Consider the following 14,792-nt stretch of genomic DNA (forward strand, 5'->3'; position numbering starts at 1 on the left):
ACAGAGTTTCGCTCTTGTTACCCAGGCTGGAGTGCAATGGCGCGATCTCGGCTCACCGCAACCTCCGCCTCCTGGGTTCAGGCAATTCTCCTGCTTCAGCCTCCTGAGTAGCTGGAATTACAGGCATGCGCCACCATGCCCAGCTAATTTTTTGTATTTTTAGTAGAGACGAGGTTTCACCATGTTGACCAGGATGGTCTCGATCTCTTGACCTCATGATCCACCCGCCTCGGCCTCCCAAAGTGCTGGGATTACAGGCTTGAGCCACCGCGCCCGGCCTTGGTCTCAAACTCTTGACCTTGTGATCCGCCCACCCCGGCGTCCCACAGTGCTGGGATTACAGGCGTGAGCCACCGCACCCGCCTTCCCTTTTTTTATTTTTTTTTTATTTTTTTTATTTTTTTATTTTTTTTGAGACAGAGTCTCGCTCTTGTTACCCAGGCTGCTGTAGTGCAATGGTGCGATCTCGGCTCACCACAACCTCCGCCTCCTGGGTTCAAGCAATTCTCCTGCCTCAGCCTCCTGAGTAGCTGGGATTACAGGCACGCACCACCATGCCCAGCTAATTTTTTGTATTTTTAGTAGAGACGGGGTTTCACCATGTTGACCAGGATGGTCTCGATCTCTCGACCTCGTGATCCACCCGCCTCGGCCTCCCAAAGTGCTGGGATTACAGGCTTGAGCCACCGCGCCCGGCGCGCCTTCCCTTTTATTAAGTTCTTTCTTTTCTTTTCCGACTTTTATTTTAGGTTCATCAAGTACATGGGCAGGTTTGTGACATGGTAACCTGCATGGCTCAAGGGTTTGGGGTACAGATGATTTCATCACCCAGGTCACGAGCATAGCACCTGATAGGTAGTTTTTGGATCCTCACCCTCCTCCCAACACTCCACCCACAAGTAGTCCCCAGTGTACCTTGTTCCCTTCTTCGTGTCCACGTGGCCTCAATTTTTAGCTCTCACTTCTTCTTTTTTTCTTTTTTTTTTTGAGACGGAGTGTCGCTCTTGTTACCCAGGCTGGAGTGCAATGGTGTGATCTCGGCTCACCGCAACCTCCGCCTCCTGGGTTCAGGCAATTCTCCTGCCTCAGCCTCCCGAGTAGCTGGGATTACAGGTACGCGCCACCATGCCCAGCTAATTTTTTGTATTTTTAGTAGAGACGGGGTTTCACCATGTTGACCAGGATGGTCTCGATCTCTTGACCTTGTAATCCACCCGCCTCGGCCTCCCAAAGTGCTGGGATTACAGGCTTGAGCCACCGCACCCGGCCTTGACTGTGTAGTATTGGATGCTGTATATGGACCACATTTCTTTATCCAGTCCACCATTAGTGGCCATCTAGGTTGATTCCACATCTTGGATATCGTGGATGGTGTTGTGACGCACATTTGCATGCATATGTCTTTTCTTTTTTTAATTTTTTTTTTTTTTTTTAAATAAAGACGGGGTTTTACCATGTTGATCAGGCTGGTCTTGAACTCCTGACCTCAGGTGATCCGCCCGCCTTGGCCTCCAAAGTGCTTGGATTACAGGTGTGAGCCACCACACCCGGCTGTGCATATGTCTTTATAACAGAACATTTTCCTCTGGGTATATACCCAGTGATGGGATTGCTGGGTCGAATGGTAGTTCTGTTTTAAGCTCTCTGGGAAATCTCCAAACTGCCTTCCACAGTAGCTGAACTAACTTACATTCCCACCAGCAGTGTAGAAGCGTTTCTTTTTCTCTGCAACCTGGCTGGCATCTGCTATTTTTTTACTTTTTGTTTTGTTTTGTTTTTGAGATGGAGTCTCTCTCTGTTGCCCAAGCTGGGGTGCAGTGGTTCGGTCGCAGCTGACTGTAACCTCTGTCTCCCAAGTTCAAGCAATTCTCCTGCCTCAGCCTCCTGAGTAACTGGGATTACAGCTAATTTCTTGTATTTTTAGTACAGATGGGGTTTCACCATGTTGGCCAGGCTGGTCTTGAACTCTTGACCTTGTGATCCACCCGCCTCAGCCTCCCAAAGTGCTGGGATTACAGGAGTAAGCCACTGCGCCCAGGCTATTTTTTCACCTTTTTTTTTTTTTTTTTTTTTTTTTTTTTTTTTGAGATAGAGTTTCGCTCTTGTTACCCAGGCTGGAGTGCAATGGCACGATCTCGGCTCACCGCAACCTCCGCCTCCTGGGTTCAGGCAATTCTCCTGCCTCAGCCTCCTGAGTAGCTGGGATTACAGGCACACGCCACCATGCCCAGCTAATGTTTTGTATTTTTAGTAGAGACGGGGTTTCACTGTGTTGACCAGGATGGTCTCGATCTCTCGACCTCGTGATCCGCCCGCCTCAGCCTCCCAAAGTGCTGGGATTACAGGCTTGAGCCACCGCGCCCGGCTTATTTTTTTACTTTTTAATAATAGCTACTCCGATTGGTGTGAGATGATATCCCATTGTGGGTTGTTTGAGACTGAGTCTTGCTTTATCACCCAGGCTAGAGTGCTGTGGCATGATCTCAGCTCAAGTGGTTCGCCTACCTCAGCCTCCCAAAGTGCTGGGACTACAGGCATGAGCTATTGCACCCAGCCCACATTGTGTATTTTTGATACTTTTCTCAAAGATTAGTTGACCAAAGAAGCATCCGTTTATTTCTGGGCTCTTTATTCTGTTCCATTGGTCTACTGTGTCTGTTTTATGCCAGTACCATACTATTTTGATTACTATATCTTTGTAATATAGTTTGATAGGTAGTGTGATGTCTCCAGATTTTTTTTCTTTCTCAAAATCACTTTGGCTATGTGGGGTCTTTTGTGTTCCACAGGAATTTTAGAATTGTTTTTCCATTTCTGTGAAAAACGCCATTGGGATTCTGATATGGATCACATTGAATCTGTAGATCACTTTAGGTAGTATGGCTATTTTAATCAACAAACAAAAAGAACTTGCATTTCTATACACTAACAACAAACTTTCTGAAAAAGAAATGAAGACCATGTTCCCATTTACAATAGCATCAAAAAGAATAAAATTCTTAGGAATAGATTTAATCAAGGAGGTAAAAAGATCACTGAAAACTGTAAGACAAATATGAAAAAATTGACACAAATAAATATTCTATGTCCATGGATTAAAATAATTAATATTGATACGTATCTATATGCTTAAATTTTCAAATAATAATTTTTATCATCCTTTTGTTTATTTGAAGAATGACTTGGGACCAGGATCTATTTTACTCAGTTGGGCAAGTATCTGCTCCCCTAACACCTCACGTATAGAATAACTTGGTCTGTGGGACAGACCAAGTGGTGTTTTTTGGACAGGTCAAAATAACATTAATAATTAATGTTAGTAGTAATTAATGTTTCCCAGTATTGGCTTTATCAGTCATAATTGTATTCATTCAATCACTATCTTTCTAACTGCTCTTTCCATGTTTCTTTTTTTTTTTTTTTTTTTTGAGACAGAGCTTCACTCTTGTTACCCAGGCTGGAGTGCAATGGCGCGATCTCGGCTCACCGCAACCTCCGCCTCCTGGATTCAAGCAATTCTCCTGCCTCAGCCTCCTGAGTAGCTGGGATTACAGGCACGCGCCACCACGCCCAGCTAATTTTTGTATTTTTAGTAGAGACGAGGTTTCACCATGTTGACCAGGATGATCTCGATCTCCTGACCTCGTGATTCACCCATCTCAGCCTCCCAAAGTGCTGGGATTATAGGCGTGAGCCACCGCGCCAGGCCTCTTTCCATATTTCAAGCTTAGGTTGGCACGGGGCTCTCTTATACAATTCCCTTCAACCTTACAGAATGCATTACTATTGCTGTCGTTGTTTAAAAGAAACAGACACCTCCAATGATATTGTTACTGATTATGTATACATTCTTACAATTAGTGATGAGGAATAAGTAGAGAGGGCGATCCTAGACTCTACATCAGGTGAGATTCAACCATTGAAAGAAGGTGACTTTCGGCTCTGTGTTTATTTTGCGAACCACCAGGCAGAATGGGAAAAAAAAGTAGAGAACACTCAGAAACCTTAAGAGCGTTGCAGGCTCAGAACCAGGGGAAGAGTCCTGGATCCAAACTTGACATCTTCTCTTGAAAGAACTTGTCAAAGTCTTCACTCTGGGCCACAGTGAAGTGGTTTTTCCAGTCCCCACAAACTCCTGCCAAGCAGACGTGGAAAGGGAAACATCAGAACACGAGGAAGAGCCCCGGACGTGAAACCAAGACGGTCACTGACTGCTTCCCAGTGGGTTCGTCCACCTGGCCTACATTCTCCCTGAGGAGTAACATGAGGCACCCTGCAATTTTCGGGCTTCTTAGGCACTGCCAGAGGCCCCTGTCTTTGCACTTCTGCAATTTTCCACACTTCTTAGGCACTGCCAGAGGCCCCTGAGCGCAAAAGGGACACAGGATGGAGGGCCGCGCTTTTGAGTCTTTATAGCATCAGAGAGATTAGGTTTGAAATCCTGCTTCTGCCACATACTAGCTTGGAGAAACAGAGAAAGTTACATAATCTCTCTGAGGTTCAGTCTCCCTGTTTGAAAAAAACAATGGTAACCATTTAAGAGAATTTCAGTGGATTTTAAATAATACAGTGGACACTTTGGGAAGCTGAGGTGGGTGGATCACTTGAGCCCAGGAGTTCAAGACCAGCCTATGTGACACGGTGAAACCCCATCTCTACAAAAAATACAAAAATTAGCCAGGCGTGTGGTGCACGCCTGTAATCCCAGCTACCGAGGAGGCCGAGGTGGGAGGATCAATTGAGCCCAGGACACTGAGACTACAGTGAGCTGTGATTGCACCACTGCACTCCAGCCTGGGAGACAGAGTGAGACCCTGTCTCAAAAATTAATAATAATAATATAACGGATCATAAAGGTTTGTACACTTTGAATTCTGAGATATAGATGCATAGGGAGTTGCGAAATTAGGATAGAGAGGTTTCATGCACCTTTTTCTTTTTTTTTTTTTTTTTTTTTTGAGACGGAGTTTCGCTCTTGTTACCCAGGCTGGAGTGCAATGGCGCGATCTCGGCTCACCGCAACCTCCGCCCCCTGGGTTCAGGCAATTCTTCTGCCTCAGCCTCCTGAGTAGCTGGGATTACAGGCATGCGCCACCACGCCCAGCTAATTTTTTGCACCTTTAGTAGAGACGGGGTTTCACCATGTTGACCAGGATGGTCTCGATCTCTTGACCTCGTGATCCACCCGCCTCAGCCTCCCAAAGTGCTGGGATTACAGGCTTGAGCCACCGTGCCCGGCTCATGCACCCTTTACCCAGATTTCCTCCAAAGGTTACATTTTATGTGACAACAGTACAATATCGTGGCCAGGAAATTGACATCGGTAAAATGCGTGTGTACCCTGCCACTGTATCCCACGTGCATACTTGTGTAACTCACAGCAACCGAGAAACAAAAATATTCCATCCCCAGAGTTTCCTCATGCTACTATTCTCCAGTCTTACTCATTCTACCCCACCGGACCTCAGTCTCCAGCAATCACAGACCGATCTTCCCTCCACCTCTATACATGGGTCACTGTGAGGATGCTACGTAAATGGAATTATATATTATGTGCCTTTGGGCATTGAATTTGTTCACAGCATCATACCCTTGGGATCCGTCCGAGCGGCTGCATGTATCAATAGATCGGCCTTTTCATTACTGAGTAGTCTAAGTTGTTAGCATTGCTTCTATTACATGAATAACACAACATTAGCTACCATGATTTGCATCAGTTACCTCTTTTAATTTTTGTATTTTAATTTTTTGAGATGGAGTTTCACTCTTGTCACCCAGGCTGGAGTGCAGTGGCATGATCTGAGCTCACTGCAACTTCCACCTCCAGGGTTCCAGTGATTCTCCTGCCTCAGTCTCCTGAGTACACAGGATTACAGGAGTGCACAACCATGCCCAGCAAACGTTTGTATTTTTAGTAGAGACAGGGTTTCACCACGTTGGCTGGGCTGATCTCAAACTCCTGACCTCAGGTGATCCACTCGCCTCAGCCTCCCAAAGGGCTGGGATTACAGGCGTGAGCCACCGTACCCGGCCAGGGTTATCTCTTTTAATCCACAAAACCCTCTGAGGTGGGAACTCTTATTACTGTGACTATTTTACTCACAGTTTCTTGTGAACCTGTAGATCAGGCGTCCCCAAATTAAGGCCTGCAGGCTGTATGCGGCCCCCCTGAGGCCATTTATCTGCCCCCCCTCCCCGCCGCACTTCAGGAAGGGGCCCCTCTTTCATTGGTGGTCAGTGAGAGAAGCACAGTATGTGGCGGCCCTCCAACGGTCTGAGGGACAGTGAACTGGCCCCCTGTGTAAAAAGTTTGGGGATGCCTGCTGTAGAAGGTCACACAGTAAAAGGCAGCGCCTGGGTAACACAGACTTCCCTGATGCTTTATCTATTGGGCTTAACCATTGCTCTGTACAGATTCTCAACAACGTAGGAATTCGTGTGGGGCCCGTATGAAAAGACAGACTCGTTAAGGCACTGACCCCAGTAGATGCCACATTCAATAACCAGAACAAATTATTTCTGCTTTAAAATATCACTGTGGGACCGGACGCGGTGGCTCAAGCCTGTAATCCCAGCACTTTGGGAGGCCGAGGCGGGTGGATCACGAGGTCAAGAAATCAAAACCATCCTGGTCAACATGGTGAAACCCCGTCTCTACTAAAAATACAAAAAAATCAGCTGGGCACAGTGGCGCGTGCCTGTAATCCCAGCTACTCAGGAGGCTGAGGCAGGAGAATTGCCTGAACCCAGGAGGCGGAGGTTGCGGTCAGCCGAGATCGCGCCATTGCACTCCAGCCTGGGTAACAAGAGCGAAACTCCGTCTCACAAAAAAAAAAAAAAAAAAAAAAAAAAAAAAAAAAAAAAAAAAAATCACTGTGGTGGAGTACAACATCTATCTCGGCAGGAGGCCCATTCTGAAACTGAACAAGTGTTGTTACTGGGTTTTCTTTTTTTTTTTTTTTGATACGGAGTTTTGTTCTTGTTGCCCAGACTGGAGTGCAATGGTGTGATCTCAGCTCACCACAACCTCCGCCTCCCAGGTTCAAGCAATTCTCCTGCCTCAGCCTCCCAAGTAGCTGGGATTATAGGTATGCGCCACCATGCACGGCTAATTTCATATTTTTAGTAGAGACAGTGTTTCACCATGTTAGTCGGCTGGTCTCAAACTTCTGACCTCAGGTGATCCACCCCCCTTAGCCTCCCAAAGTGCTGGGATTACAGACACGAGCCACCACCCCTGACTGTTATGACTTTTGAAAACGTTTCTTTGTGAAAATATCTTAGTCTCATCGTACCTCCAACCCCCTAACCTTAATTTTATATCCAAGAAATTGTTTATGAGAGACTTCCTTTTGCTACAAGAGTCCTTTTTTGGTCAAATGAGTGCAAGGCCACTCCTGACCTTTTTTTTTGAGACACCGAGTTTCGATCCTGTTACCCAGGCTGGAGTGCAATGGCGCGATCTCGGCTCACCACAATCTCTGCCTCCTGGGTTCAGGCAATTCTCCTGCCTCAGCCTCCTGAGTAGCTGGGATTTCAGGCACGCACCACCATGCCCAGCTAATTTTTTGTATTTTTAGTAGAGACGGGGTTTCACCATGTTGACCAGGTTGGTCTCGATCTCTTGACCTCGTGATCCACCTGCCTCAGCCTCCCAAAGCGCTGGGATTACAGGCGTGAGCCACTGAGCCGAGCCCTCCTGACCTTTTTAAAGTTAATTTTCAGTATTTCCTAAGATTTATATTCAGCAAGTGAGAAATCAGGCATTTATGTTTCATTCTACAGATTACTGTGATGAGAGAATTAAAAGCTCTGCTTCCCCCATCTGAAGCAACCTATTTATAGGTTTGAGTTTTTTGGGTAGCAGCAAATCATTTTGTATTTTCTGGAAATAGTCCCAGAACTCCCCAAATGCAGTTACTACTCCACAACCCTGTCTGCAGCTGGCATAATCTAGGAAAGAAGAAAGGACTTGATGGAGGGAAGCTTCGGTATGAAAGCAGCCAGGCCTAGAGAGGCAAAATGAGATCAAGGCAGGCATAAGGAAAAGCACAGAAATGGCTACATCATCTGCTTTAGATTATAGCCTGAATGAAAGAACCCATCAAAAGCATGGCCCGGGCTAGGCGCGGTGGCTCACGCCTGTAATCCCAGCACTTTGGGAGGCCAAGGCGGGTGGATCACGAGGTCAAGAGATCGAGACCAACCTGGTTAACATGGTGAAACCCCGTCTCTACTAAAAATACAAAAAATTAGCTGGGCATGGTGGCACGTGCCTGTAATCCCAGCTACTCAGGAGGCTGAGGCAGCAGAATTGCCTGAACCCAGGAGGCGGAGGTTGCGGTGAGCCGAGATCGCGCCATTGCACTCCAGCCTGGGTAACAAGAGCGAAACTCCGTCTCAGGAAGAAAAAAAAGAAAAATGATTTCTAGGCCAGGCCAGGTGTGATGGTGGTCACCTGTAATCCCAGGTGCTCGGGAGGCTGAGGCAGTAGAATTGCTTGAACCCAGAAGACAGAGGTTGCAGTGAGCCAAGATTGTGCCATTGCACTCCAGCCTGGGTAACAAGAGCGAAACTCCTTCTCAAAAAAAAAAAAAAAAAAAAGCGTGGCCCAGTGCAGTGACTCACACCTGTAATCTCAGCAATTCTACCCAACCTGACCTCAGTCCCCAGCAATCACTCATCTTTCCTTTGGGAGACTGAGGCAGAAGGATTGCTTGAGCCCAGGAGCTCCACACCAGCCTGGAAAACATAGCAAAACCCTGTCTCTACAAGAAAAAAAAATATCTAGGTATGGTGGTGCACACCTGTGGTCCCAGCTACCTGAAAGGCTGAGGCTAGAGAAATGCTTGAGCTTGGGAGTTTAAAGCTGCAGTGAGCTATGACTGTACCACTGCACTCTAGCCTGGGCAACAGAGTGAGACCCTGTCGCAAAATAATATATACTTGTGGCCGGGCGCGGTGGCTCACGCCTGTAATCCCAGCACTTTGGGAGGCCAAGGCGGGTGGATCACGAGGTCAAAAGATCGAGACCATCCTGGTCAACATGGTGAAACCCCATCTCTACTAAAAATACAAAACATTAGCTGGGCATGGTGGCGCGTGCCTGTAATCCCAGCTACTCAGGAGGCTGAGGCAGGAGAATTGCCTGAACCCAGGAGGCGGAGGTTGCGGTGAGCCGAGATCATGCCATTGCACTCCAGCCTGGGTAACAAGAGCGAAACTCCATCTCAAAAAAAAAAAAAAAAAAAAAAATATATATATATATATATATGGTGAAAGTGATCACAGTTTGCATTCTGCATAACCAAGTATCTGCTGCCTCGAATTGGTGAAGCTAGACATCTTATAGTTTTAAATTTTTTATTTCTTTTCTCTTCAGAGACAGAGTCATGCTGTTACCCAGGCTGGAGTACAGTGGTGCGATCTCGGCTCACTGCAACCTCCAACTCCCGGGTTCAAGTGATTCTCCTGCCTCAGCCTCCCGAGTAGTTGAGATTACAGGCATCTGTCACCATACCCAGCTAATTCTTTTTTTGTATTTTTAGTAGAGAACAGGTTTCACCACGTTAGCCAGGCTGGTCTCGAACTCCTGACCTCATGATCCACATGCCTTGGCCTCCCAAAGGGCTGGGAGTACAGGTGTGAGCCACCATGCCCAGCCAACACCTTATATTTTTGTTGAGTGAATGATACCTCTAAAGACCATTCATTGTATGTCATTGGTACAAGTGTACCGCCACTCCAAAAAACAGCAACTTATTTTAGAACTAACCATTTGCTTATTATATTGCACATCAATTGTACCCCTGGCCATTTATCCCAGAGTAATAAAAATGCATGTCCAGCGCCGGGCGCGGTGGCTCAAGCCTGTAATCCCAGCACTTTGGGAGGCCGAGGCGGGTGGATCACGAGGTCGAGAGATCGAGACCATCCTGGTCAACATGGTGAAACCCCGTCTCTACTAAAAATACAAAAATTAGCTGGGCATGGTGGCGCGTGCCTGTAATCCCAGCTACTCAGGAGGCTGAGGCAGGAGAATTGCTTGAACCCAGGGGGCGGAGGTTGCGGTGAGCCGAGATCGTGCCATTGCACTCCAGCCTGGGTAACAAGAGCGAAACCCCGTCTCAAAAAAAAAAAAAAAAAAAAAATGCATGTCCAAACCAAAACTTGGACATGACTTTTTTTTTTTTTTGAGATGGAGTTTTGCTCTTGTTGCCCAAGCTAGAGTGCAATGGCACCATCTCGGATCACTGCAACCTCTGCCTCCTGAATTCAAGGAATTCTCTTGCTTCAGCCTCCCAAGTAGCTAAGATTGCAGGCCCACACCACCACGCCTAATCTTTTGTATTTTTACAAAATACAAAATGATTTGTACTTTGTAAAGGGGTTTCACATGTTAGCCAGGCTGGTCTCGAACTCCTGAACTCAGGTGATCCGCCCACCTTGGCCTCCCAAAGCGCTGGGATTACAGGCGTAGTCCCTGTGCCCACCCATACATGACCAGTAATAGCAGCTTTATTTGTAGCAGGAAACATTGTAAACAATCTAAATGTTCTTCAACAGGTGGATGGTTAAGCAAACCGCTATATTCACCCCCATGGGATACCACTCAGCAATATAAAGGAAGAACAGTTGGTACAGGCACAAACTTGAATGTATCTCCAAGGTACGATGTTGAATGAAAATATCCAAAAGTTATCTACGGTATGATTCCATTTACATAACATTCACAACATGACAGAATTGTAAGTACGTTGAACAGATTAGTGATCACTAGGGGTTATGGGTGACACTGGGAGATGGTGAACGTGGCTGTAAAGGGTAACGTGAGAGACGTTTGTTGCTATGGAATAGACCCACATCTTCATGGTGGTGGCATGCCATGACTCGATATATGTGATATAATGTCACAGAAATATACACACACACACGAGTGCATGTAAAACTAGGTGCATCGGCCGGGCGTGGTGTCTCAAGCCTGTAATCCAAGCTCTTTGGAGGCCAAGGTGGGTGGATCACCTGAGGTCAGGAGTTCAAGACCAGCCTGATCAACATGGTGAAACCCCGTCTTTAAAAATAAAATAAAATTAAATTAAAAACTAGCTACATCTTCACAAGATCTGTGGATTCTGTGATGTCAGTTTCCTGGTGTTTTGTTTTGTTTGTTTATTTGTTCATTCGTTTGTTTTTTCACTCATATTTGAGACGGACTTTTATTCTTGTTGCCCATGTTGGAGTATAATGGCGCCATCTCAGCTCACGGCAACCTCTGCCTCCCAGCTTCAAGCAATTCTCCTGCCTCAGCCTCCTGAGTAGGTGGGATTACAGGTGTGCACTATCATATCTGGCTAAATTTTTTGTATTTTTAGTAGAGACAGGGTTTCACCATGTCGGCCAGGCTGGTCTTGAACTCCTGACCTCAGGTGACTTGCCTGCCTCGGCCTCCCAAAGTGCTGGGATGACAGGCATGAACTACTGTGCCCAGCCTCCTGGTTTTCTTTCCTTTTCTTCTTTTTTTTTTTTTTTTGAGACGGAGTTTCACTCTCGTTACCCAGGCTGGAGTGCAATGGCACGATCTCGGCTCACCGCAACCTCTGCGTCCTGGGTTCAGGCAATTCTCCTGCCTCAGCCTCCTAAGTAGCTGGGATTACAGGCACGCACCACCATGCCCAGCTAATTTTTTGTATTTTTAGTAGAGACGAGGGTTTCACCATGTTGACCAGGATGGTGTCGATCTCTTGACCTTGTGATCCACCCGCCTCGGCCTCCCAAAGTGCTGGGATTACAGGCTTGAGCCACCGCGCCCGGCCTCCTGGTTTTCATGCAGTACTATCATTATGAAAACACTGCCACTGGGGGACACCGGGTGAAGGACACACAGGACCTCTTTGTACTATTTTTGCAACTTCCTGGGAATCTACAATTCCTTCAAAATGAAAAGTTAAAGCAGTAAAGATCACCTAGAGCATCTAACAAACAAAGATCTGCCAGGGGGCACTGATTCCAGGTTGTCTATTATCCTGACAGAAGCAATCACTGTTCAGAGGAAGACAAGATGAGCAACGTATCTTCCAACCCTTTCTTCCTCTAGTATTTTCAGGTCTATTTTAATATTTATTCGATAAATAACCAATCTCCTCAAAAATGGAGCATGGGATAGTCAAGACTCAAACACATCTGTTTCCATGTCTTGTGCTATATATGAATGTTAAAAGACGACATATGGGCCGGGCGCGGTGGCTCAAGCTTGTAATCTCAGCACTTTGGGAGGCCGAGGCGGGCGGATCACAAGGTCGAGAGATCTAGACCATCCTGGTCAACATGGTGAAACCCCGTCTCTACTAAAAATACAAAAACTTAGCTGGGCATGGTGGTGCATGCCTGTAATCCCAGCTACTCAGGAGGCTGAGGCAGGAGAATTGCCTGAACCCAGGAGGCGGAGGTTGCGGAGAGCCGAGATCGCGCCATTGCACTCCAGCCTGGGTAACAAGAGCGAAAGTCCGTCTCAAAAAAAAAAAAAAATGAGGCCGGGCGCGGTGGCTCAAGCCTGTAATCCCAGCACTTTGGGAGGCCGAGGCGGGTGGATCACGAGGTCGAGAGATCGAGACCATCCTGGTCAACATAGTGAAACCCCGTCTCTACTAAAAATACAAAAAATTAGCTGGGCATGGTGGCGCGTGCCTGTAATCCCAGCTACTCAGGAGGCTGAGGCAGGAGAATTGCCTGAACCCGGGAGGCGGAGGTTGCAGTGAGCCGAGATCGCGCCATTGCACTCCAGCCTGGGTAACAAGAGCGAAATTCCATCTCAAAAAAAAAAAAAAAAAAAAAAAAAGACGATATATGTGCCACATTTCCTTTGTCCATTCTATCATTGATGGGCATTTGGGTTGGTTCCAAGTCTTTCCTATCATGAACAGTGCAGAAATAAACATACATGTGCATGCGTCTTTATAACAGAATGATGGCACATATACACCATGGAATACTATGCAGCCATAAAAAAGGATGAGTTCATGTCCTTTGCAGCGACATGGATGAAACTGGAAACCATCATTCTCAGCAAACTGACACAGAACAGAAAACCAAACACCACATGTTCTCACTCATAGGTGGGTGTTGAACAATGAGAAGACACGGATACAGGGAGGGGAGCACTACACACTGGGGCCTGGGGGGTGGGGGGCTAGGGGAGGACTGGCAACGGGTGGGGGGATTGGGGAGGGATAGCATTAGGAGAAATACCTAATGTAGATGACGTGTGTGCCTATGTAACAAACCTGCACAATCTGCACATGCGCCCCGGAACTTCAAGCATAATAAGTAAATAAATAAATAAATGTTTTTTAAAAGACGATTATGCCTAGGATGCAGCACTGCCCCTCCAGCCACCTCCTCTTACCTTTTCTCAGCATTGGCGAAATGATTGCTTTCTGCAGACGACTGTCCATGGCAAAATGGTCAGACATTTTGTTCTCTTTCATGGCTGAGAAAGAACTGTGTTGAATGACTAAATCAATTTCTCCTGGCGTCAACTTTTTACCAAGAAATTGACAAATCTTCTCCACACTGCCCCTGGGGTCCTACAGAAAGAAAACACTGTCAGCAGATGGTGGCTACAAGAACTGATTGTGGAACAGACGCCTGAGTTCCAGCCAAGGTCAAACACATACCTGCGCAACCCTCTGCCATTTCTGGCTTCCTACAGGCCTCCACATTCAGGCTTGTAAAATGGAAATTACAAAAGTGTCTACCATGGAAGTTAATTACGAGGGTTGTATTGGAAGCTAATGTGAGCGGATCTGGTAACCTGCCTTCAACGCCTGACATTCAGCACTAAGCTGTTATCTTGCACACACAAAGTTTAGTGTGGATTCTGCTAGTCACATGGATTTTTTTTTTTTTTTTTTTTTTTTTTTTTGAGACGGAGTTTCGCTCTTGTTACCCAGGCTGGAGTGCAATGGCACGATCTCGGCTCACCGCAACCTCCGCCTCCTGGGTTCAGGCAATTCTCCTGCCTCCGCCTCCTGAGTAGCTGGGATTACAGGCACACGCCACCATGCCCAGCTAATTTATATATATATATATATATATATATATATATATATATATATATATATATATTTTTTTTTTTTTTGAGACGGAGTTTCGCTCTTGTTACCCAGGCTAGAGTGCAATGGTGCAATCTCGGCTCACCGCAACCTCCACCTCCTGGGTTCAGGCAATTCTCCTGCCTCAGCCTCCTGAGTAGCTGGGATTACAGGCACGCGCCACCATGCCCAGCTAATTTTTTGTATTTTTAGTAGAGACGGGGTTTCACCATGTTGACCAGGATGGTCTCGATCTCTTGACCTCGTGATCCACCCGCCTCGGCCTCCCAAAGTGCCGGGATTACAGGCTTGAGCCACCGCGCCCGGCCAGTCACATGGATTTTAATGTGACCACTGACGGTGCTAACCTCCCGCCGTCGTGTGGCTCTGTCCTTCATGTGTGTCTGCACTTTCGTCTCTTCCACTGGTGAACGGGGAATGATAACACAGAAAAGAAGCACCCCTTTCTTTTTTTTTTGAGACGGAGTTTCGCTCTTGTTACCCAGGCTGGAGTGCAATGGCGCAATCTCGGCTCACCGCAACCTCCGCCTCCTGGGTTCAGACAATTCTCCTGCCTCAGCCTCCTGAGTAGCTGGGATTACAGGCAGGCGCCACCATGCCCAACTAATGTTTTGTATTTTTAGTAGAGACGGGGTTTCACCATGTTGAACAGGATGGTCTCGATCTACTGACCTCATGATC

The 14,792-nt window shown here is 46.8% G+C and overlaps 1 protein-coding gene across 2 annotated transcripts in view; it reads right to left on the minus strand.

The window, feature by feature from the left end:
• Positions 1–2,865: 2,865 nt before the first annotated feature.
• LOC141581226 (sulfotransferase 2A1-like) overlaps positions 2,866–14,792 on the minus strand; it is a 33,720-nt gene continuing 21,793 nt past the window's right edge. For both annotated transcript variants that reach the window (XM_074385897.1, XM_074385896.1), the window contains exons 5-6: positions 13,403–13,583; positions 2,866–4,135 (exon numbers count right to left, since the gene is read on the minus strand). In XM_074385897.1, the coding sequence (XP_074241998.1) occupies positions 4,023–4,135; positions 13,403–13,583 (294 nt within the window). In that variant the 3' untranslated portion in view covers positions 2,866–4,022. The remainder of the gene's footprint in view (positions 4,136–13,402; positions 13,584–14,792) is intronic.

This window comes from Saimiri boliviensis, chromosome 14, assembly GCF_048565385.1.
Source record: "Saimiri boliviensis isolate mSaiBol1 chromosome 14, mSaiBol1.pri, whole genome shotgun sequence".
NCBI classification, from domain to species: Eukaryota; Metazoa; Chordata; class Mammalia; order Primates; family Cebidae; genus Saimiri; species Saimiri boliviensis.